Source organism: Malania oleifera, chromosome 5 (assembly GCF_029873635.1).
Source record: "Malania oleifera isolate guangnan ecotype guangnan chromosome 5, ASM2987363v1, whole genome shotgun sequence".
NCBI classification, from domain to species: domain Eukaryota; kingdom Viridiplantae; phylum Streptophyta; class Magnoliopsida; order Santalales; family Ximeniaceae; genus Malania; species Malania oleifera.
Genome location: NC_080421.1, coordinates 82894104 through 82921014, shown reverse-complemented (window position 1 = coordinate 82921014; position 26911 = coordinate 82894104). Strand labels below are relative to the sequence as shown.

The window sequence follows — 26911 nt, the reverse complement described above, 5'->3', positions numbered from 1 at the left end:
CGCATCGAAAATGAAGATGCATCCACAAGGAGGATTCATCCAAAAGCGGGTTGAATCCGTAGAGAGGATGCATAGGCACATCCACAAGGATGATGCATCCAAAAAGTGCAACACTGATGGAACTTTCTGAAATAACAATGATAAAAAAATAATATTATTCGATGAAACAAATAATTATAAACTTTAATTGAAAATATATGCATCATATCATTGAATTTAATGGATAAATTAAACTTGAATTGAAAATATATGTCTCTCTCTCTCTCTCTCTCTCTCTCTCTCTCTCTCTCTCTCTCTCTCTCTCTCTCCCTATATATATTCACACACAAACACACACATTATTATTGGATGTGAAAGACATTTATCATTCTCACATCAAACTTTTATGTGTTATTTTTTTTTATTATAGTAATTTTCTCAAGTCATATCTGTTTGTAATATTAATTTTTTGTAGTATTCATACAAACTATCTATAACTACATAATATAAAAATTGCCCCAAATATGAGACTTTAGTTCTTCCCTGAATTTGTACTTTTCCTAGAAAATACATGTAATGCTATCTCCCCCCCCCCCTCCAAAAAAAAAAAAAAAAAAATATACCATTACTATCACCCCCTAACACTCAACTTAATGGTTTTTAGTGTCCAAGTTAGAATAATGTATACAACTCTTTAGAGGAGTTAGTATGATTATTTGTTAATCATTGAAAAATTTGCTATATTATAACACAAACAAAATTATAAAATATTTTTACACAAGTACTATGTTAAGCTATAAGTACCATACATACCTTCTAATTAGAGGAGCCACCCGCACCATCTAGTCGAGATTGGCGCATCATTTCCTCGAATTGCGCTTGCCAATTCATCATGGCTTGCAGCTGGGCTTGAATGGTGGAGACTATGTCTTTCAATTGCGCATTCCCCATTTCCACCCTCTACATTTGTCGAGCCATCTCCTCCGCATGCTACTCAACCTCTCAAAGCCCTCGTTCTATGTCTGCATGAGTCGCCGCACCCATGGATGACGATGCTGTTGGGGTGATGTATCCACTTCCAAAACCTTTCACCCAGCCCCTCGCTCATTGCCCAAGCACCTGGGAAGTGATCTCAAACTCTGTTATGTGCTGACTCCCCTCTAAAATAGGTGCATCCCTTAGCTCGACCATTCGTGCCTAATTTTAGTCATGAAAATGATAAAAAGAAATAAGTAAGACTACAACTTTGATGTTTTGAATCAAGTAATAAACTAAATATTTTGTTTCACTTACATGTCTTACCTGCACACACTCGCACCACTTCCCTGATCATCGTTGGTGTGTTCTCTAATAAAAATCCAGCAGCGGCTCCTCTACGCCAGTATCGGGATCACACTACATTTTCATATAATACATCATTAGTTGTATGTCATGTAAAGGTCAGATAGTTTTATATATAGTAATTACCTACTGATGATTTACGAATAACCTCAATCCACCGCAATGAGTCGTAGGGAGTTTGCTGCGGTTCGCAGCATTTGTTTCACATATGGCCTACAAGGAAGATGTAATGACGGTTTATTAGCGACATCATTGTGAAAGATTAGTGATTATAATACAAACACACCACCTGATAGCGTGGGTCGCGGAAATGGCAACACACCACCTCCCAATCCTTTTGGGATATCTTATCGTATGGCCACGCTTCTGCTTCATCTCCATCTCCTATCGCTTGAAAATGCTCACCCATTTTTGAGCGATAGCTCTTAAATTTATTGCACAATTGGACGTTGGCCACCCTCCTCACATGGTCATCCTCGAGGATGTCCATATCAAACTCCTCCTGCATATATAAGTAATACAATTACAATGTTAGATAATTGTTAATTGGATAGTATATTAAAAATAAAAAAGCATTTAGTTTAAAAGGACTTTATAGGGTTTGGGATTACTTACCAAAATGCACATGTAAAGAATCCTGCGCTGCTCCTGAGTCACTTGCGGCCAGCTGAAGACCATGACTGGAGCATACTGTCAGCATATAATTCCAAGCTCCCTCATCCATGCGTTGCAGCAATCGTTTAGCAGGGCGGTGTAGCCTAGAGGAATGTCGATCCAAATCCACTGCTTTGTCGTCTCTCGGTGCTTCTTCAGCGACATGCTCTTCACTGCACCATGGCCTGACCTGATCGTGGGTGTAGATGCTGAAAGCAGAGTTAAATTAAGAACAACATTGTAATCATACACGTGAATAACTAACATCAATAGTTGAAATGTAAATAAATTAATCATATCCATACCAACACTGCTCATCACGGTCGGCAACTCACCCTGCGTATCAGTCGCATAAGTTGTATCCATGTCTGGCTGAGGTGCAAATGGCTCAGACAATGGTGCCACCGCATCAGGATCGACGGGCTCCGCCGATCTCGAGGATGACGAATCATCCTCATGCGATGTAGTCGTGTGCCTGAAAGGAAATTGGCCACGTTGTCCTCCTAGTGCCATATCTGCAAATTATTAGACAAGTAAATATAAGAAGTATGAATATTAGATGGATGCATAATACATATATTTTAAGTTATTTACACATGTCAAATATATAGTGACAAAGATAACATGCTTACCCCCTATACGTCCTCAATATCGATATCATCCTCACTTTCTTAAGTGGCTTCCTCTTCACTACAGTACTCGACCTCTGTTTCATCTTCCCCATAAGTTTCCTCATCATCGATGAAGTGAGCATCTATAGAAGGTTTATTTGTAATGTCAATAGTCCCTACGTGTTCTGCCGTGGCACCATCCCTACTCAATGGTATAGGATCGGCTCCTTCTTCAACAACATTGAGCGCAAATTGTGCTACTACACTGACAGATGACTCATCTTCTTGGAATGCAGCCTCACTGGCACTATTCTCCCCATTTGTAACTTTTGTAACAACATACAAACTTCGGGGAGGAATCTTTTGGGCCATATGCCATTCACCCTTCAATTTGGTGTTTTTAAGGTAAAACACTTGTTCTACCTGTGTCACAAGTATAAAAGGGTCATTTTGATACCAGGTCTTGCTAAACTTGACACTGGTAAAGTAGGCATTGGTGTTTATCCCAGTCTTTTTATTACCAATGTCCCACCATGTACACTTGAACAGGTGGATGAATCTGTTAGCTCCATAACTAAGCTCTATAATGTCATCCAACACACCAAAGTAGTCAATTTGTTCATCTCCTTCTGTGCCTAGCACCGCAACCCCACAATTTTGAGACTTTGTATGAAATCGTAACCTGATGACAATGCAACCGCTGTAGCAGTTAACTCGTTAATTGGGGCCACATGCCAACGCGTACAAATCTTTAGTTGTCGTTAGTTCCTTATTATAATACATGACTTTCATCTATTAAATAAATAGGAGTTTAGAAGAATAAAATGTCAATAGTGAAAACATACATTGCTTCTCACTTAAGTAGTATTTGTTACTAACACGACTTCCAAATCAATTGATAAATTCCTTCTTTTGTCTTTCGTCAACATTTTGTTCATTTTGGGCCAAAAGTTCAGCTTTATGTTCACTATATGCAATAGTAATACATGTTAATGTCAACTATGTATATAATTATGCATATGTAAATACAATGCAAAGTAAGGAGTTTGGAACCACGTACTCGATATATGGAACAGTTTCATCACAATTATTGAGAACGTAAAAATGAGCCTTTTGTAGGTCATCCATATCAATGAAATCGAATACTCGTGCACCGACAGGCCGAATATTTTCTTGAATTGTAGAGCTCCTTGGTCTTTATCTTTGGCATTAATAGCATGAACGTCTGCATTTCACTCCTCACGAGTGAACATTGTATTAATATCATGTAGATACATTGAGCAAAATGCAAGACATTCACTGTCAATGTATGCCTCAATGATTGAACCTTCCGATCGTGCCTTATTGCGCACGTACCCCTTCAAAGTGGACAAGAACCCGTGCATTTTACATAACATTATAGACTTGTAGACACAATAAAGAAAAAATAAATAAAAACAAGGAAATCACGTGACCATTATATAAGGACTTTGTAATTTATCTCTCAATAGGATACATCCAATGATATTGAACCGGTCCTCCAATTATGGCCTCCCTTGGTAAATGGACGGCTAGGTGGACCATCACATCGAAGAATGCTGGTGGAAATATTTTTTCCAACTTGCATAGTATGATCACGATGTCATCCTATAACTGTTGAAGTACGTTTATGCTCAATTTTTTGGAGCACAATTGTCGAAAAAATATTCCCAGCTCAATTAGCATGGAGCGAACATCTCCAACTAATTGTCCATGAAGGAAAATGGGTAAAACCCATTGTAGAAGTACGTGACAGTCATGACTTTTTATTCCTAGCATCTTCCCTTCCTTCGTGTTTATGCATCGAGCTATGTTCGATGCATATCCATCTGGGAACTTCACTGATTTCAACCATTAGAAGAATTTATTCCTTTCATCCTTCGAAAATGTGTAACAAGCTGATGGCATGAGAATTTTGTCCCATCACGAAACATGTGCAACTCAGGTCATATTCTTATATTTTTCATATCTCGGCAAGCATTTGCGGTGTCCTTTGTCTTCCTATTTATATCAAGCAATGTACCAATGACATTCTCACAAATTTTCTTTTCGATGTGCATGACATCCATGTTGTGGCATAGTAGAAGACCTTTCCAGTATGGCAACTCGAAGAAGATGCTCCTCTTTGTCCAATTCAACTCCCACTCAGCGCATTTTCTTTTTCTACTGGTCAGTGTTTTCCCCAATTTCACATCTCTGATCAACCTTAGCTGGTTTAATATCGCTTCCCCACTTAGTCGCTTTGGTTGTGACCCTTTTTCAGGTTTTCCATCAAAGCTTTTGATGCCACGAGTCCTCCAAGGATGTCCAATTTGTAGAAAACAACGACGACACATAAAGCATAACTTGCGGCTATGCTTCAAGGATAAGGACCTAGCATCCTTATTACATACTGGGCATGCTAAGTAACCTTTTGTGCTCCAACCTGATAGGTTTTCGTAAGCGGGGAAATCATTATTTGTCCACAAGACTGCAACATGCATCCGAAATATTGTCTCAGTTTCCACATCGAATGTCTCGACTCCTTTTTCTGATAGTTCTTTCAACTCGTTAGTTAACGGATGCAGGTAAACATCAATATCATTACCAGGTGCTCTCGATCCGAGAATAAGCAGAGACATATAAATGAAAGGTTCTTTCATACATCGTCATGGCGGCATATTGTATGGAATCATCATAACTGGCCACATGCTATACGAGTTGTTCATGTTACCGAAAGGATTGAACCCATCTAAAGCAAGACCAAGTATGATTCGAGGATCACTAGAAAACCATGGATGCATTTTATCAAAATTGGCCCAAGCTTCAGAGTCCGTTGGATGGCTAAGGGTGTTTCCATCTTGAAGACGTTTCTTTTGATGTCATCTCATATCTGTAGCAGTCTTTTTTGCATATATACAATCGTTGCAGCCACGGGATTAATGGACAATATTGCAAAACTTTTTTGGGAATCTTTTTACCCTTCTTCTGATTAGTTGTATACCTCGGTTCACCACATTCTGGGCACTCGTTCGCATTTTCATGTTCATCATAAAAGAGTGTACAATCATACCTACACGCATGTATTAGAGTGTAACCGAAACCCAATTCACGCATGTATGTCTTCGCCTCATAAAAAGACTTGGGAAGTGTTTCACCATCAAGCAATTCCGCCTTAATGAGGCTTAAATGCATGTTGAATGTGCTCTGAGATAACCCGTGCACTGTCCTTGTATAAAGCAACTTTATCAGAAACTCTAATTTGAGAACTTTTTATAGTTTGGATATAGGGTCTCCTATGCATCCCTCATGAGATTAGAAAATTGTTTACCAAGTCGATTCAACGTGCTAGGATCGCAAGGTACGATACCTGCTGAAGTAGACTCATCACCAATACGCGACACAGGCACATTGCCCATGTCCATTGCAATCCCCCTCTGAAAGTCACCTAACATTTCAATTACCCCTTTCGAATAGGTATCACTACCTACTATATTTGCCCCCTCATCTTCATCGTTATCATCACCGCTCTAAATTGCATAATCTTCACCATGGAACACCTATGTTGTGTACCTTTTCTCCATTCCAAAGTCTAATAAATGTGAATGAACCAAATCAATGTGTTTGAATGTTATGTTTTGGCATTTCTTGCAAGGACACCTTATTTTACTGGCTTTGTCTGCATGAGGACACGCGAACTTTATGAAATCATGCACCCCTTTCATATAATGTGGCAAAAGCCTACCCCGAGCGTTCATCCAACTCTTATCCATGTTCATTAATTACCCTATAACATGTTCAAGTAAATGGTGTTATTATTCTGGTTCTCATAATGTTTATAACGTATGCATCATGAATCCTATAATCAATGATCATACTTTAAAGGGTACGGATCCTATCCCATTCAAGAATGTTGCATTTACATTGCGATCAATCGCTCAAATTCCTTTGTCATAGTCATTATAAATTCCGGTAGCATCTCCCCATGTCTCTCCAAGTACACGAGATGGGGGAAGTGAACATGTTGCTATTTTTCCATCACTAACAAATTGTCACAACACCCCACTATATACCTAGAGAACACAAGCAAAGACACGCTTTAAATATATAATGACAATTGACAAAGCATGAACAAAGACAATAATGTAAATACAACTTCTTGAACTGTCCACATTGGATAATCAAAGAATGGTTAAAATACAAACATTACTAATCGTAAGTGAAACAAATAATTAACATGTTCAAGTGATTATTAGTCAACATAGTATGACTAATAATCAATTGAAATATAATAACTGCTTTGTCTCACATGTACGATTAGGTATGAATGTATAGTAACTGTTCTTCGACGGGTCTAAACTTCAATGAATACATGGAATGACAGTAATTAATTTGGCATTTTACTTTATATGGCATTTATTTCTTGACCTTTCACCGTACACAAAAGATTGTTGTTCTTAGCCAAGTCTTTTTGATTTTCAATTATAAGCCTAAGATTGCCTCTTTTCTTATGAATTTCAACACGTGAGAGGTGCGAGTTAGAATGACTTTAAGTTTTAATTGATCATGCATACATTTTTTTGTACATAGTTTTATTATGGAAAAACTTTAACGAAAATTCGGCAGCATGTCATCTGTAAATTAAACATATCCCAAAAAATTCCTGCACTAAAACTTGATAGATTAAAGCAAACAAATCACGGTAATACACATCATGTAGATACTAGTCAGTTTGAGCATGCGAGAACCTAAATCCACTACCAGCATGTAATTCACAATGTACTACATCAGCCATGGAGCTGGCGTTCAACACAAGCATGTATTTCAGTATTTCAATTTACAATGAAGATTAAATTAAATAAAAGAGGTGATGGGTAGGTTTGATATACAGTAGGTGTCGAAGGTATATGGGTAGGTTTGATGGAGGTGAATGGCCCTCATGCCATTGTCATCAAAAGAACGTGTGTGTGTCTAGTGTGGGAATGATCCAATTTGCAGCGATTCTTTAATGAAAAATTACAAATTATGAGTACCATGTAATGGCTTTTCAGATCATTGATTTTTATGTGTAAATATTTTGAATAAAAAGTTGAGATCAATTAAATTTGATAGTCTTACTAAGTTAATTAGGTATTGTTCGATAAATGGGTATGTAGAGGATGATAATCTATTTCTCTCGTATAAATGTATTCTTGAACTTGATTATGGTGACATTGACATTCACTTTGACTATTGTTTTTCTTGACGAAAGTTTGACTTGGAGATCACTTAATAAATAGTAATTAGATTATCTAACCATACCAAGGTAAATTAATAGTTAGTGGCAACTCTTTGTGTTTTATTAACCTCATTTCTCAAGGTCACTATTGTTTCTCTCACATTTTGACACATACTTTGGCCTATTTTCTTTTCCGGGATTGTCATCCCTCAGTGCCGAGATCCTTCCGAGACGTGTCAGCACATGTATATAATATGTATTAAACATACATATTAAAACTAAGTCAAGTTAAAAAAAAAAATAAGTCAAGTAATGTAGAGTTGTTCATTGAGTCGAACCTGAATAACTCACGAGCTGACTTGACTCATTGTTGAGTTTATTTCTTTGTTTTCCTTATTTACATTAGACAATAGTTTATATACAATGTTTTTGGAATATTGAATATTGGTCACTGATTAATGCACAAGTTGTAACCAGATAAACAAATAATTAACTTTAAGTTCAAGCCCAAGCTATTATACATTTTTCAAGTAATATTGGGTTTGAGTTTCTCTCTCAAAGTCAAGAAATGTTTTTCAGTTGGTAACTAAATGAGTGTTACTGCTCTAAATCTTCTATAGATAAATTCTTAGAACTCTCTTATTTGAGGATACAATTCCTTTTTAAGTTACATTGGTTATGTTGTTTGGATGAATAATTCACATGGTCTTAATCTTCCTAACATTTTGTTTTTGGTTTATTGGATTTTGTTCAAGCTTAATGCATAATAGACCACATGATCAAGGAGTTACGAAGCAAACATCAAAAGATGAAGCCGGCGGCATCATCTACTTTTAAATATATATATATATATATAAAGGACGCAGTAGAACTCTTTCTGAAATATTTTTATTGTTTTGTCCTACTAAAATGAAGCCATACCTTTGGACAGTGAATTGGGAAAAAATTTCAAAATATATTTTTTTTGTTTGCCTGAAGGATTTTATTTGAAAAAGAAAAAGGAAAATAAAATGGACATATATTTTCATCATATTTTATCTCTACAATAAATAGTATTAAAGATAAATATGCATTCCAATATGATTAAGAATTAAAAAAATAAATAAATGTTAATCATGTATCAAATTAAAATTTTATTCATGATTTATTATATATTTTTTTCCTTCTCAATTTCTTCCATAACCAAATATGAAAAAGTAAATTAAATTAAAAAACCATGCCTAACTTGGGAGAGCGTAGCTGGGATTGGGAGGCAGAGCACTCGACGACATCCTAAGTGGGTAGCAGCGGCGGCGGCTGCTGCTGTGGCTTCGAATTCGAGGGCAGGGAGACAAGCGCAGGAGACGAGCACAAGCGCAGGAGACGAGCACAAGAGCAGGAAGAAGGAAGGTGTAGGCGATGAAGAAGGAAGGAGGGAAAGGAGGAAAGAAAGGAGGAGGGAAAGGAACGGGAATCGGGGAGGGAGGGTCGGGAGAGCAGGGAGACTAGCGCAGAGCTAGGAGTGGGAAAAGATCAGGAAAGGAGGGAAGAGAAAAAAGATTGGGGCAAAAGTTATAAAAAAAGTATTAGTGACGAATCAAAATCCATCACTAACAAAGGGCTTATAGTGACGAATTTCAAGGTTCGTCACTAGTACTCTAAACTAATTTTTTTTTTTAAATAAATGAAACATTACTGACGGTACCCAAATCCATCACTAATAATGGGCTAATAGTGACGAATCCTCAAATTCATCACTAATACTCTGAAATAATTTATTTTTTAATTTTTTTAAAATAAATGAAGCATTAGTAACGGTTCCCAAATCCGTCACAAATAATAGGCTAATAGTGACGAATCCTTAAATTCGTCACTAAAACTCTGAACTAAATTTAAAAAATAAAATAAAATAAAGGAAGCATTAGTGACGGTTCCCAAATCCGTCACTAATAATGGGCTAATAGTAATGAATCTTAAAATTCGTCACTAAAACTCTGAACTAATTTTTTTTATTTTTTATTTTAAATAAAGGAAGCATTACTCATGGTTCCCAAATTCGTCACTAATAATGAGCTAATAGTGACGAATCTTCAAATTCGTTACTAATAGTCTAAACTAATTTTTTTTTTTTTAAATAAAGGAAGCATTAGTGATGGTTCACAAATTCGTCTCTAATAAAGGGCCAATAGTGACGAATCTTCAATTTCGTCACTAATACTCTGAACTAATTTTTTTTTTTAAATAAAGGAAGCATTAGTGACGATTCCCAAATCTATCACTAATACAGGGCTAATAGTGACGAATCTTCAAATTTGTCACTAATACTCTAAACTAATTTTTTTTTTTTAAATAAAGGAAGCATTAGTAACGGTTCCCAAATCCATCACTGATAATGGGCTAATAGTGACGAATTTTCAAATTCGTCACTAATACTCTGAATTAATTTTTTTTTTAAATAAAGGAAGCATTAGTGACGGTTCCTAAATCCATCACTAATAATGGGCTAATAGTGACGAATCCTCAAATTCGTCACTAATACTCTGAACAAATTTTTTTTTTAATTTTTTTAAATAGTAGTAGTGACGGTTATTTAACTGTCATTAAATAGTGTCATTTAGTGACGAATTTAATTCGTCACTAATACCACACAAATCGTTGCTAATATTTTTCCGGAATAAATTTTATGGGAAAAATGTTTTCCCTCTATACTTTTTTATTTTTAATGACAAAATTATTAGTGACGGTTTCATATCCGTCACTAATAGTGTCGTATTAGTGACGGTTCCCAAATCTGTCACTAATACCACACTTTTAGTGACAGAATTGAATCCGTCACTAATAATTACGTCACTAAAAACCAGTTTTTTTGTAGTGTCAGTATGCATTTCACAAATCTGCATCAACCATGCAGATAGCGTTCTAGTTCAATCCAACATGCAGTTGAGTATACCCAATACAGTTCATGCTAAAAGTTATCCATTCATCGGATAATATAAGCATTAATAAATAATGGATATTTAGAGTTCAGTGCAATGATCATAATTAACCATCCATTAAATGAATTTAATCATTCAGAAATTAATGGATAGTAGCATTCAACTCATAAAACATCCAATAAAAATAAAGACAATAAGATATTTTTATGATAAGCACAATACAATTAATTGCTTATTGGATAAATTTTAAGATTCCGCTCCCCCTCAATTATGCAGCCTATTTATTACCCCCTTATAACTAGTCGTATGATCTAAGACTACAAAAAATATGGTTATTAGTGAAGGATCAAATCTATTACTAATAATCACAAAACTGTTTTGATCCTTCACTAATAACCATATTTTTTGTAGTCTTAGATCGTACAACTAGTTATAAGGGGGTAATAAATAGGCTGCATAATTGAGGGGGAGCAGCATCTTAAATTTCATCCAATAGGCAATTAATTATATTGTACTAATAATCACAAAATCTTCAGTAATACTATTAGTGACAGCTTTATAAGTATTAGTGACAGTTTTGAATTAGTCGCCATAACTGCCATTACTAATAATTATTAGTAACGAATTTTAAAAGCGTCATTAATAATAGAATATTAGTGATAGATTATAATCATCACTAAAACCCTAATACTGTCACTATAAATTATACATTGGCTTGACTCAAAATCCTTACTAATAGTAGAGTATTAGTGGCAAATTTCAAAACTGTCACTAATAGTGAAGTATTACTGAATATTTCAAAACCGTCACTAATATTAGAGTATTAGTGATGAATTTCAAAACCATCACTAATATTATAGTATTAGTGGCGAATTTAAAACTATCATCAATACTTTGGCTTTAGTGACGCTTTTAGAATTCGTCACTAATACTCTACTATTAGTGACGGTTTTGAAATTCATCACTAATACTTAAATACAATTACTAGATGACGGTTTTAAAACTATCACTAATAATTTAAAATTAATAATTTTTTTAATCATTAATTCTAGTAAAAATCTGAATTACAATTTCGCATACATAACATTAAACCATAAATACTAAAAAAATTCATAAATTATTCAAAATTCTAATTCAAATTCAAATACAAATACATTATACAAATTCAAATTCAAATTAAATTACAAATAAATTATAAAATTCAAATTAAAATACATACCATATGTTCAGATAACAAATAAAAAATATACAAAAAAATAGAAATAAAAAAAATCAAAAGCTACATCCGACTGTAGTGCATGACATCGTGTTGATGTTGTGACAACCACAAACCTTACAAATTAAGAATTATAAAAAAAAAATGTTAGTATACGATTTTTGAACATAAATGTATACGTACTATAAGTATCAATGATTTGATAGCTAAATAATCGAACATTCAGACATAGTTAAAAAAAAAAATGATACAATTTTAAATAGCTAAGTTTTATCAGTTTAGAAAAATTTTGGCAGCATTTTGCCTATAAATACGACCTTTTCCATATAGATATGTTCCAAACTTGGGTGTTTACACTAAATTGTTTAGAATAATCCAACCATGAAACAACTTTATCAAAAACTATAATTTTGAGAACTTTGTACAGTTTGGATATAAGGGCACCCGTGCATCCCTCATGAGATTAGAAAATGGTTACCAAGTTGAATTAATGTACTAGGATTGCAAGGTATGATACCTACTGAAGTAGATTCATCACCAGTACGTGACACATTGATATCGCCCGTGTCCACAACTATCCCCCTTTGCAAGTCACCAAACATTTCGATTAACCCTTCTGAACGTGTATCACTACCTACTATATTGGCCCTCTCATTTTCATCGTCATCATCGTCGCTCTGAACTATGTAATCTTCACCATGAAACACCTATGTTGTGTACCTTTTCTCCATTCCAAAGTCTAATAAATGTGTATGAACCAAATCAATGTGTTTGAATATTATATTTTGGCATTTCTTGTAAGGACACTTTATTCTATTGGCTTTGTCTGCACGAGAACCCTCGAACTCTATGAAATCATGTACCTCTTTCACGTATTCTAGAAAAAACCTACCCTGAGTTTTCATCTAAATTTTTACCTTTGGTATATTCCCAAGAGAGGGGTGAATTGGAATTTTAAAATTTATCTCCTAGGTTAAATGAGATAGTCGTATAACACAACCTAGAGTCTTTCTAATGATACACCAATTGCGCAGATAATGATATGCAGAAATTAAATCATGTGCAACATTCGCAATATAACATACACGTGTGGTAAATATAAAGTATGAAAATATAAATAGACACACGATATGTTATTGGGGTTTGGCCAATACTGCCTACGTCCCCGCCTCTAGCTCACAAGACCGAGGATTCCACTAAAGCTCACTTAACGGGTGGAGCAGCACCGATTACAATCAGATCAATTAGCAGGGCTGACTTCAACCTACACCTTACCAAGATGGTGCACCTAGTTTTCCTAACAGGATCTAAGCCAATCCGGGACTATTTCACAGGGCTAGTCTCCCTCTTCAGGCCGATGCTTGGAATACAACAGATGTAAAATTTTACGTACAAACAAACTACATAAGCAGGTATATACCATTACGTACAATATAATCAATTCACCTCAAGTATGTATAAACTATAAGTTCAGTGCTTTACATGTGCAATCAACACTCAATAAGATGTATAATCTCAAATATACGCAAAGTGTTCTAACAAGCTAATCTTTGAAAGCAAAGTGTATCAACTCTCAATATCATATTAGCATTTCAAAGATGCTAACAATAATATTCAAACGAAGTTAAAAATATTTTCTTAAATGTATCTAGCACAATAGTTGTTTGAAATCTAGCTTTGTAAAATGTTTTTGCACACAAAAGTACAAGCCCAAATGAGTATTGAAATGATAATGCAAACTCACTTAACTATATGATTTTTCCCAAACAAAGATTTATCAAATGAAATCGGGGGAAAATCTAGCTCAACCCTCAATATGAAAATCAAATTTGTAATATACAAGTGAGGGTTTCTAGCATAATATTACGAACAATAAACAATCACAAGGCTATATTTCTCAAAGGAATGGAAGTATTATGAGTGTATGAGTTTGGAATGAACAAATAGGGTTTAGGAAATTTGAGAGAGTTTTTGGCTAATCCTATCTACTAATCACCACTAATTGTTGCAAATAAGCCCCTATATATAAAGAATGTGTAAATTATTATCGTTGGGGACATATAGGGTATTATTAGATTTATTTTAAAACCAATTAAGCAAATTAACCCTGTTTACTTAATTTTAACCCCAGTAAAAAATAATTTAACTTGCGAGATTCGGGTGCCCGGTTTGAGGTTTAGGTGCCTGAATAAACTCAGTTAGAAATTCAATTTTTAAAGGTTTGAGTGCCCAAACTCAGGGTTGGTTGGCCGAACACAAGATAGAATGTTTCTGTTCGCGGTTTGGGTCCCCAAAGCTAAGTTCAGTTGCCCGAGGTCTTTTTGAACGCGAAAGTTTGAGCGCCCATGTTGGTGAAAAAGCATTCTGACATGGGTTTTGTCACCCAGGGGAGATACGTTCATTGTAGGTTCGGTCGCCTGAAACCTGGTTAACCCGCTCACTTCTTAGTGGTTCGGGCGCCCGAGGTGTTTTGATCACCTAGGGTTCGGTTGCTCGACCTTTCACAAATATGCCAGTTATATTCAATTTAATTTCAAGTTGATCCCCTGATTGAGCAAGTTATTGTGGGGACTTTCTTACGTGCAAGTGCTGGGACCTAGGGTCTCTCTAAGGTCTTTTTAAGTACCCCAAAAAAACTAGCATCTGTCGACTGAAGGTCGTTCAAATGGTGTTTCCTAAGGTCTTTCTAGGATCTTGAGCTTATAGTACATACATGATACGCATATTATTATAGACCCAATAACATTACAACAAATAATAAATGTGTTGGGGTCTTCCTTTTCTTCAAGTCTCCGAGTGCCATCATATGATATTGTCAATGAAAACCTGCATGACAACTTGGCAGACATTAAATACCTGAGTGTTTGTCATAATCAAAATAGGGTTTGACCCATGGAGTCAACACAATTCTTATCCATGTTCATTAATTATCCTATAACATGTTTAAGTAAATGGTGTTGATTACATTGTCAAAATGTTTATGATGCATGCATTGTGAATCCTAAAATCAACCACCTTATGTCTAAAGGGTACGGATCCTATCCTATTTAGGAATGTTGCATTTACATTGCAATTAATCGTGCAAATTCCTTTGTCGTAATCATTATAAATTTCAGCAGCATCTCCCCATGACTCTTCAAGTACACGAGATGGGGGAAGTGAACATGTTGCTAGTTTTCCATCATTGACAAATTGTCACGACATTTCACTATGCACCCAAAGAACACAAGTAGAGATGCTCTTGAAATATATAATGACAATCAACAAAGCGTGAACGATGACAACAATGTAAATACAATTTCCTGAACTGTCCACATTGGACAATTCAAGAATGGTTGAAATACAAACATTACTAATCGTAAGTGAAACAAATAATTAACATGCTCAATTGATTATTAGTCTACATAGTATGACTAATAATCAATTGAATTTCAATAATTGCTTTGTCTCACATGTACGATAATACATGAATGTATAATAACCATTCTTGAACAAGTCTAAGTTTCAATGAACACAAGAAATGGTAGTAATTAATTTGACATTTTACTTCATATGACATTTAGTTCTTGGCCTTTCACCGTATTTTGTACATTGTTATTCTTAGCCAAGTGTTTTAGATTTTCAATGATAAGCCTACTATGTATATTTTCTTATGAATTTCAGCACATTGAGAGGCGCGAGTTAGAATGAATTTAAGTTTTAACTAATCATGCATAAGTTTCTTTGTACATGGTTTTATTTTGGAAAAAAATTAATAAAATTTCGGCAACATGACATCTATAAATTGGACAATTTTCCATAAAACATGTACTTGAAACAGTATGTTGTGTTCAGCAAGGAAATCATTTCAAGCATAGAAAATCCTAAATCCACTACTAGCGTGCAATTCACAATATACTGCATCAGCCATGCAGTTGACGTTCAACATAACCATGCATTCTAGTAGTTCAATCAACAAATCATATAACATAATAACAGACATGCAACAAGTTAGAATGACTCTATGTTTTAACTGATCATGCATATGTCGCTTAGGTAATATCAAAGATCACGTTAATTTTATGTAATATTTATTACATTATATAAATTAGGATATTATAATAAAAGTTTATTTTTATAAATTAGAATTTGATTCCAAAGTAAAAGTCAAGAATCAAAATGCAAGCAAAAGGAGAAATCACATTCTTGCGTAAAATGGGAATCAGAATAAATGATCGAAAAATAAACATTCGGAATACGAATCAACCATTTCGAGTCTGATTCCTATAATTAATTCTCAATTGTCAAACACAAACTCAATTTCTTTTATTATACCTTTAGTTTAAGAAACATCCTATTCTAACTATTGTAAGTGTCTACTTATCTCATATTATACAATTACCTTCTTTTATCACTTCATCTTTAAATTTTATTTTATTCTCTTTTTTAGGATTTGCCCCTAAGTATCTTACATCAACCTACCTTAGTCTTTCTCTTCCATTTTTAATGCATGTATTTAGCACTAATACTTTATATAGTGGGGAGTAAAATTTTTCACATGGGATAATTTACAATTTGTATATACATTATAAACAATCTACCTTGCTTGTTAAGAGAAAGCCTACATCTAATTTTATCTTTTTTTTTTCCTCATCTTCAAGGTTATTACGTAATTTTCTTTTAAAAGTATGCCTTCATTATTATAAGATGATACGATATTTAAGATAACAACAACATAAAATCTCCGATATTTTATAAACCAGAGTATCATGTTGTCATCATCTCTGCTATTTTTGCCAAAAGGAAGATCATGATGATGTTTTTCAAGTTTCTCCTTTACTTCCATTACTAGCTACAAAAGATTTCATTTTCTAATGAAGCAAGCGGAATCTTAGTCACTCCTTCTAAAATTAGTAATAAAGTATAAGACAACAAAATAACAATGGAATAATATTAGTGTGGGAATGTGTGGGAGTAATGAATAATGATGTAGCAATACAAACAACATTCCTAGTTAGATCCATGATTTTAGCAGTGGTAATACGCCTAGGTATCTAATTTCATTTAGTTAGTTCTCGCCCAACAATATATGGTTCATGTTGAAGATTTTTCATCCTTGAAATATAAATTTTCAAAAACCTAGCACGTGAAGATCTCCTATTGCTAAAATTGCAATTTTCTAATTAAGCACACAAAGATTACTCATTGATATATTTAGCAATCTAAGTTTCTTCATTAAGCCAGCATTGGCTTCCATTAACAAATCCTTTACATAATACTTGTTAGGAACAAGAAAAGTCTTTTAACTTGAATATGTAAAAAGAGACACAAAGAAGAGCAAATCAAGATAAAAAAATATGACAAATAACTCCACTTCACAGTATAGAAAGTATTGAAAATGAAAAATTTAAACAAGGTTATGCTCGAAGTACTGTTTATTCTTCATTAAAGTAATTATTTAAAACATATGAAGTAAGACACACCATTGCTAAATGTATAAACATAAAAAAAAAAAAATTATTGCATATCAATATTGAAAAAGTTAAAGCAGTAAATTTCAATGCAAGATGAAATATAACCAACATCTTATTCAACTTCAATGGCAAATTGAAGATACTTAAGAATTGATTCAATGAGAAAACAACAATCTTTGTTGAAGAAAATGAGAAGTCATATCCACCAATAATGCATGAAAATCATATGCTATATTAAGATTTTTTTAATGAAGATATTGATTTTTTTTTCTTAAGAGTTTTGAAGTAAATTGGAGTTATAAATGCAAAAGAGAAGTTGAAATTATTTTTTTTGTTAGATTATCAAATAGGTTGTGAGTTTATTCATTGAAGCATTAATATGGGAAATATTAATCTCCATTAAAACATGCAGGTTGTAGGTTAAGATGAATCCTAATTTGCTTATAAACAGACAAGATAAGTCTTAGAAGCCCACAGTGCTGCAAATAATGCACCTATTGACAAAAATGAAATATTGAGGTTTAAATAAAATTTAGTAAGAAAGCAATTTAACAATAGACGCACCAAAGGAAAACACAATTATTAATTAGATTACATATATAATTTTGGTTTGACAGTTAGTAAATATTCAGCGTAAGAAAACTGATAATATTTTAATTGCTAGTAAGTGTTTTAATAAGACCTATAATTGATTGAAAAATGCATCATAAAAGAAAAGTTTAGGATCATTAGTTTTGAAAAACTATTTTTATATTATATTTATTTTTTCAAAGAATTACAAAAAACTAATTAAATTTTCAATAATATAATATCTGTACGTAAAATTTTTTAATATATATATAATTTTGACACCATTTAGTTTTATGTTCTATTTTTATTTTTCATAAAATTACGAAAAAGATCACCTTGCCTTAAATTTTTTAAATTTATATAGAAAAGTTAAAAAATAATTTTTTTTTCTAAATATTTGATTTCTTATTCTACATTTGGAAGAATGGAATTGAAATATTGAATTTTGATTTGCATATATTATGATAAATTTAGTATAAAATTATATCAATTTCCTTCAAAATACACACAATCCTCCCAAATTAAGTCCTAGAACCCACGATCTCAAATATTACTTATTATAATTCTTGAAAAATTGGAAAACAAATTGTCTCTTTTGTAATTATTTTGAAATCTATAAAGAAAAATGAAAAATTATTTTTCACAAATAAATAAACTCTATTTCTTACCTTTTTAATGGAAATCTTGGAAAAACTAGAAATCAACGGCGAGAGGCTGCAATGGCGACAGCGAGGGGTTGTGACGGCGATGGGCGAGGGGCTCTGTGAAAGACAACGGGCGATGGGCTGCGACGGTCTACAAATGGTGACAGGCGATCCTTTGCGACGGTCTGCGAATAGTGACGGGCAAGGGGCTGTGACGAACAGCAATGGCGAAGGGCTGGGGCTGCGACAGAAAGAGGAGGATTAGGAGGGGAAGAGGGAAACATATTAGGGAAAGGAATGAGGGAAAGAAGGAGGATTGGGAGGGGAGGATGGAAACAGATGAGGGTAAAGGAGGGAAATGAGGGAGATTGGAGGAAACCCAAAATATATTTTTGGGTATTAGTGACGAATTTAAAACATCACTAATACCCTATTATTAGTAACAAATTTTCCTAACCATCACTAATATTGTTAACTAAATTATTTTTATATTTTTTAAATAAAAAGACTATTAGTGAAAAATCCAACCAGTCACTAATACCCTATTATTAGTGACGAATTTTTCCAAACCATCACTAATATTATTAACTAAATTATTTTTATATTTTTTAAATAAAGGACTATCACTAACTAATCTAAATAGTCACTAATACCCTTTTATTAGTGACGATTTTTCCCAAATCATCACTAATATTGTTAACTAAATTAATTTCATATTTTTTAAATAAAAAAACTATTACCGATGAATGTAAACTGTCACTAATACTCTATCATTGGTGACAAATCTTCCCAAACTATCAATAATATTGGTAACTAAATTATTTTCATATTTTTTTTAAATATAAAAACTATTACTAATGAATCTAAATTGTCACTAATACCCTATTATTACGAATCTTCCCAAACCGTCACTGATAGTTTTAATTAAATTATTTTTATATTTTTTTAAATAAAAAGACTAACAGTGACGAATCTAATTCATCACTAATACCCTATTATTAGTGACGAATATTCAAAACCGTCACTAATAGTGTTAAATAAATTATATTTATATCTTTTAAGCAAAAAGACTATTAGTGAATAATCTAATTCATCACTAATACCCTATTATTAGTGAGAAATATTCAGAACCGTCAGTAATAGTGTTAAATAAATTATTTTTATATTTTAATACAATAATAGTAGTGACGGTTGTCGCGACGTCCCCGGGAGCGCGTGTGCCCCGGGCTGCGAAATTAAAAATCAATTGTAATTTTCATGGAAAAATAGAGAATGTCGGAGTCGCCACTAACCTTTAGTGTGGTTAGAACACATGATTACTACCCCGTTAGGGGTAGAATCGGTCTACATTACCAGAGTTAGGGTCGGGAGTTCGGTTACGCGAGGGGAAGGTACGAGCACCCCCTACGCGCCCGTTCTTACGAACGGTACCTAATTAATTTAAAATTATCCCTAAGTTAATCTAATAAATATTTACATTACTCCTTTTTATGAATTTATAAATACACATGAAAAATAAATAAATAAATAAATATAATATATATATATACATATATTCCCTCAGAGCTTAAGGTACGTGATGCCCGAAGGCTCATACCCCCGCAATAAAATCATAGGGAATAAAAATCAAAAATATTTTATCAAATACACTCCCAAATTTTAGAAATTTTATAGGTTTTCCTAAGTATGAAAATACTAATTTGGGAGGTTTTGGATAATAGACATAATAATTTAAACATAATAATAAAGATAAAAAATAGTAATAAACTAGAGTATTAGCATACCACAATACGCACTAATCAACATATATAATAGAAGCTAAAATATCCAACATACCAATAATAGTAGAATATAAGCATATAATATAGACTAAGATAATGAGCATATCATAATATTAAAATACTACATGTACGTTATAAACAAAAATACTCAAACATACCATAATACACATAATCACGATAATAATAATAAATATCCACAAATAATATAATACGTAATAAATTACTATAATACTATATATACTAAACATACCATATAATAGCATGATACCAAAACACCAAAAATATTATATTACCTAAAATATTAAACTTACCATAATAATTAACATACTAAAAGTATCATAATAATAATAAATATATAGTATTACTCAAGATGCTATATTAACAGTTACCTAAACTACTAAATTATATGTATGATGTTACTTATAAATCCTAAGTTATTAAATACCTAATATGGCTAACATTCTAGAATGCACATACAACTATAGTTTTAAAATACCACATATACTACAACTAATCTACTAAAACTCCTAACATGATATATAACACGACCAAAATTCTAAAATACTAATAATATAATATAAAGTTAACCTACAATATAAGCATGAATAAAATAATAAAAAAATATATCTTACACATAAGAACCACAACAAGATAAAATCCCGAAACCTAAGAATACATATTCCACATACAACTTGAATATTGCGTACTAAAAAAAACTAAAAATAAAAAAAAATATGACGACAGAAATTATTACATTTAAATATTACAAATGAAATCTTACCTTGGCAATAAAAGAAAAAAATCCTACAATAATGAGAATGAACCGATTAGTAATTAAAATAATTACCACAAAAAATCTAAAGAAATATCACAACAATAAAATTAAACCGTAAACACAATGTTAAAATTTTAACGTACATACAATAAAAAGCCTAGATGCGAATATTAACTACATACTATGATAAATAACATATTAATATAAACACCTATACAATGAAGTCTTTAAGCTTTAAATATTAAAACAAGTCAAGATAAGAAAAGAAACAGAAAAAAAAAAATCATTAATTAATAAATAAACAAATGAACATCAAATATATATATATATATATATATAATCTGAATAAATATTTTTACAAAAGATGAAAAAAACAAAAATATATATATATATATATATAATCTGAATAAATATTTTTACAAAAGATGAAAAAAACAAAAAAATCCTGCGAAAAAATAAATTAAAGTTAGTATATATATATATAACATCAATTAAATGTATATAAAAAAAAACTTTACATATATATGTGCGCGTGTGTATTTACTGGGTGTGTGTGTACAGGGACTTACAGAGAGGGCCGGATGCACTATTGTGGCTCAGGTTGGAGGTCTCTTGGCTGGGGCTGCTCAGGTGGTGCCGTTGACTGGTGTTGCCGAGGAAACAAGGAAGGATATAGGAGGGAGATGCTCAGTTGCCGGGGCTGGGTAGCAGAGGTTGCAGAGGGTGACCGGAGTTCCTGGAGGGCGGCGACGGAGTGGTCGGCGGTTGGTGGTTGCTGCTGGAAGATGGAGATGCTGTAGTGGGGTCTATGAAGGTGAAGATGGGATCGTGGGGTTGATGGCGTTCGGGTGTTGCAAGGAGAGTGGAGTTAAAGTCGGCGCCGTGAAGCTTCGTCGGAGATGCTGCTGCTGTAGGAGCTGGTGCTCGGGTCTGCTGGCGCGTGGCTGGCGGTGGTTGTGGAACTGCAGTCGTATGGGAGAGTTGTGCTACGGAGCGGCGGTGAGGGGCTGCCGGAGTTGGAGATGGGAGGATGATGATGGAGAGAGATGGGTGTGGCTTGCCATGGTGGTTCGGCGAGAAGGAGAGTGGCTGCGAGAGAGTGGGAGAAAACGATGAAGAAGACAAAGGCTGCAGAAAATATTTTTATCTTTTTCTTTTTTGGCCTCCTGTGCTGCGCCTGTGTTCGTGCGCTGGGGGCGGGCCCCCCCCCCCCCCCCCCCCCCTCTTCCTTGGCCCCTTGGCCTCTCTTTTATAAAAGAATGTTTTTGAAAACCCTAAAAACAAACTTCCTTTTTTGATTTTATTTTTCTTTTTCTCTTTTTTTTATGCTTTTATTCTTATGGTAATAATGAAAATGGAAATAATAATAATAATAATAATAATAATAATAATAATAATAATAATAATAATAATAATTATCATATAAGTATCAACAAGGTAATAATAATAATAATACTACTACTAATAGCAAATAATAATAAATAATTATAGCAAAATAAAAATTAAGATAATAATAATAATAATATTAAAAAATAAAGTAATAATACTAATATTAAAAGTAATAAATAATAATAATAATAATAATAATAATGATAACATTACCAAAAATAATAAAAATAATAATAGCCAAAATAAGATGCTAAAGCTAATAATAATAATAATAAAATAATAATAATAATAATAATATATCAAAAACAATAAAATAAATGAAAAATAATTATAGTAAAGTAAAAATAAAATAAAGATAATAAAAGTACTAGTAATAATAACAAAAATGAAAAATAATAATAATGATAATAAAAATACTAGCAAAATAATACTAAAGTACTAATAATATAGGAAAATAATAATAATAATAATAATAAGGTAATAATAATAATAATGAAAATAATAAGGGGGGACCCCGTGTTCTATTTGGCTAGGGCAAAAATAGGGTGTCTACAACGGTTACTTAATCGTCACTAATAAGTGACTTTTAGTGGTGGATTCAATTCGTCACTAATACCCCAATCATCACTAATATTTTTTTGAGAAAATTTTTGCGCGAAAAATGGTTTCCCGCGATAGTTTAAGTAGGAAAACCGATTGCTAGTGACGAAATTATTAGTGACGGTTCTAAAACTGTCACTAATAGTGTTGTATTAGTGACGGTTCTTAAAAACTATCACTAATACCCACTTTTAGTGACGAAGTAAAATTTGTCACTAATACGTCTATCACTAAAAATCAGTTTTTTTTATAGTGTAAGGAAGAATTTTTTCTAAATAATTATGTAATTTTGTTGACTTTTTGGGTCTGTCTCCTATTTTGATTATGACAAACCATAGTATCTCATCTGTGTACTTTGAGTATTTAAACAGGTTTATTTTTCTAAGCACGAATGACAGATGAGAAATGGAAGCTAAGAAGCACTTAAACAAACATACCCCGGCGTTTTCCATGGAATTGCAAAGGAGCAGCGCATAAAGACTGATCTTTATTTTCAGTTGTATGAGTATATTTTCTTTTATTCATTTCGAATCTGTAATAATTCAAAAGTCTGTAATAATCAATGCATGACATACATGGTAGGGACTATAAGCTCAAGACTATAGATGGACCTTAGGGATGGTCAACCGACGCCGAATTTTTTCGGTGTCCTCAAAACGACCTAGAATAACCCTAGGACACTCGTGCATGTTTTAAATATATATGCTCATAAGAATAGGGTTTATGTGTAAGGGACTTGACCCGAAATGTATAAAAAATACATGTTCAGTCGACCGTACTTGAAAGCGCTATATCCCTCGGTCGACCGAATTGATCTGATTCAACGGTTTGACCAACGAGTAACTTCAACCAAACCCTGCCAGTTCAAGTCACCCGATCGACCAAATTCCCTCCAAGTCAAATGTTTGACCATATGGTCGACTGCACTTAATGCTTAAGCCAATAACCAAGTCGACCAAATCCCCACGTGGGTTTGGCCAACAGCTTGGTCAACCGAACTACTTAGTTCAAATCCACACGGTCAACCGAACCGTGTGAAAATGAAAAATCACCTTTTGGACCCTTGTCTTGTCGACCAAACTTTCAGTTCAAATTTCTCCCGGTCGACCGAACTTTGTCATTGGTTCAACAGAAAATCAAGTCCGATCAACCAGTGCTTTTGGGTTGGACAATTATTTTTACTACGATTTAATTTTTTAAACAGGGTTAATTATGCTAAAACATTTTAAAACAGTCTTAGTAATACCCTGTGTATCCCCAACGACTATTATTTACCCCTCTTCTATATATATGTCTTCATTTGTCTAGATTAGGTGGGGAATAGGAAAAATATTAAGAAAAATATTCTCTCAATTTTCCAAGCCTATTCCTCACATACTACTTCCATACACTCTCACACTCCAAATTTCTTGATTAACCAAACTTTGTTAGAGTTTCTATTGTGTTTATTGAAACTTGATTAATACTCTCAATATTGTGCTTGTAGTTTGTTGTTGATTTTTTGAGAGTTAAGCAACTCCCACTGATTTAATTCGATAAATCTATTGTTGGGAAAAACTCATAATCTTGAGGATCTTTGCATTGTCATTGCAAGACTCTTATAGCTATAATTTTTGGTGTGCAAATATTTTTCCAAACTATAATATTTTCAAACTACTCTTGTGCTTATTTCATTGAAGGAAAATATTTTGAGTTAGTTTGTATATTTGATTAGCATATTTGAAATTTTGATTTATTATTGAGATTTGTTATAACTTGATTCAAAGAAATAGCTTGTTAGAAAATTCTTGAGCAAATATGTGATTATACATTGCTGAGTGTTTGCTTGCACAAAGATCATTACACATATACTCTCACATACTGCTTGATATATTGACATTGTTTAGAGAGTAGTCTCATTAAACTTCATTAAGCTTATAGTTCTTATCTCTTTGAAGTGCATTGGTTATTGCATGTGCGTATTGATACAAATCTGCTTGTTGGAGAAGCACTGAAATTGTAAATGAAATTTATATAGTAAATCTGTTGTATTCCAGGCACGGATCCGAAGAGGGAGACTAGCCCCGGTAAATAGTCCCAGATTGGCTTAGACCCGGTTAGGAAAGCTAGTTGCACCATCTTGGTATAGCGTGTTGGTTGAGGTTAGCCCTTTGAATTGACCTAATTATAATTGGTGCCGCTCCACCCATGAAGTGAGCCATTAGTGGAATCCTCGGGCTTGCGAGCTAGAGGCAGGGACATAAGTAGTACCGGCCGAACCCCGATAACATATCGTGTGTCTATTTATATTTCCACACTTTATATTTACCGCACATGTATGTTATATTGTGAATGTTGCTCATGATTTAATTTTCGCATATCATTATCTGTGCAATTGGTGTATGATTAGAAAGACCCTAGTTTGTGTTATATGGCTATCTCGTTTAACCTAGGAGATAAAGTTTGCAATTCCAATTCGCCCCCCCCCCCCCTCTTGGGAATACACCAAGGCTAACAAATTCCTTTTTGTACCCATTCTTCTTTGGGTTCTAATGGATTTGCTTTCATGACAACACATATCATCTTCCAATCCTTGCACATGTTATTTCCGTGTGAAAGATTTGGCTTATTAAACCTCTTTTTACTTGAATATGCATAATAATTATTATGACTATGGGATTTATAAAATAAACCCGATTCCTTTTTTACAAATCTATTTCTTTTAATTCCTAAAGATTTATCGGGATTATCATTTACACTTGAACATTTTGAAATCATTACAGAGTAAGCATCAATTTTTATCTCCAAGCAAATGAATTTCGAGAACTTCTCAATCTTTTTCTTTTATAGGATAACATGGTATTCTTTTAGACTTTCTAATTGTTTTGCTAACCTTTTATTTTCATTTTTCAAGATTGTTTTCATCTTAGTCATCTTAACTATAATCTTATGTATTTTACATAAAGCATTTTCTATTTGTTTGCAAGAAGGCATGCTTTCATCATTAAATTTATCACATGATTCATCATAAAATTTATCACAGTAATCATCACATGAATCAATGCATGCACCATTAATAGAGTTATTACTAAATTTATCATTTGATTCCTCACATGATATATTGCATGAAATGTCACAAGATTCATCACATGATTCATTATAAAATTTATCACAATTATCATCATATGAATCATTAAATGAATCATCCACTAAAGTAGATTACAATACATGTACCTCCTTATCGACAAACACTATAAGACCACTACTTGACACATCTTGAATATTTGAGCTTGAAACATCTGGAATGGTGGTCTCCTTCTTTTTGGTCCCTCCATATCTCCTATCCAACTTTTTCCATACATCCTTTGCACTAGAACAAGTCATGATCTCATGAAAAATATTAGTGCCTAAACCACATTATAAAATATTCTTGGCATTGGAATTAACATACATTAAATTGAAATCATGCTCATTAAATTCTTTTTCAAGTTTGGGATTTTCTATATTATCAACAATTTTTATAGGCACAAAATTCCCTTTAGAAATTACTTCCCAAATCCTCCAATAAATTGATTTTACAAAAATACTCATTTTCAACTCCCAAATGGTAAAATCTAAACCATAAAACAATGAAGGAGTTGTAAAGGATTAACCCTCAAAAAATAGAGATACACCAGACTGAGTCATTGTGATCTTTAACAAAAACGGTTAAGTCTTTTACAATTAGTCTCTGATACCAATTGATAGTTATAGTGTATTCCCAAGAGTGGGGTACCGGTGAATTGGGTT

At 33.1% G+C, this 26911-nt stretch overlaps 1 protein-coding gene across 1 annotated transcript; it reads right to left on the bottom strand.

The window, feature by feature from the left end:
- Positions 1 to 21841: 21841 nt before the first annotated feature.
- LOC131156023 (uncharacterized) lies at positions 21842 to 26506 on the bottom strand. The gene is made up of 2 exons (XM_058109476.1): positions 26357 to 26506; positions 21842 to 22243 (listed from the first exon to the last, which is right to left on the bottom strand). Exons 1-2 carry the CDS (start codon positions 26504 to 26506, stop codon positions 21842 to 21844), a joined length of 552 nt encoding a protein of 183 aa, XP_057965459.1.
- Positions 26507 to 26911: the final 405 nt, after the last annotated feature.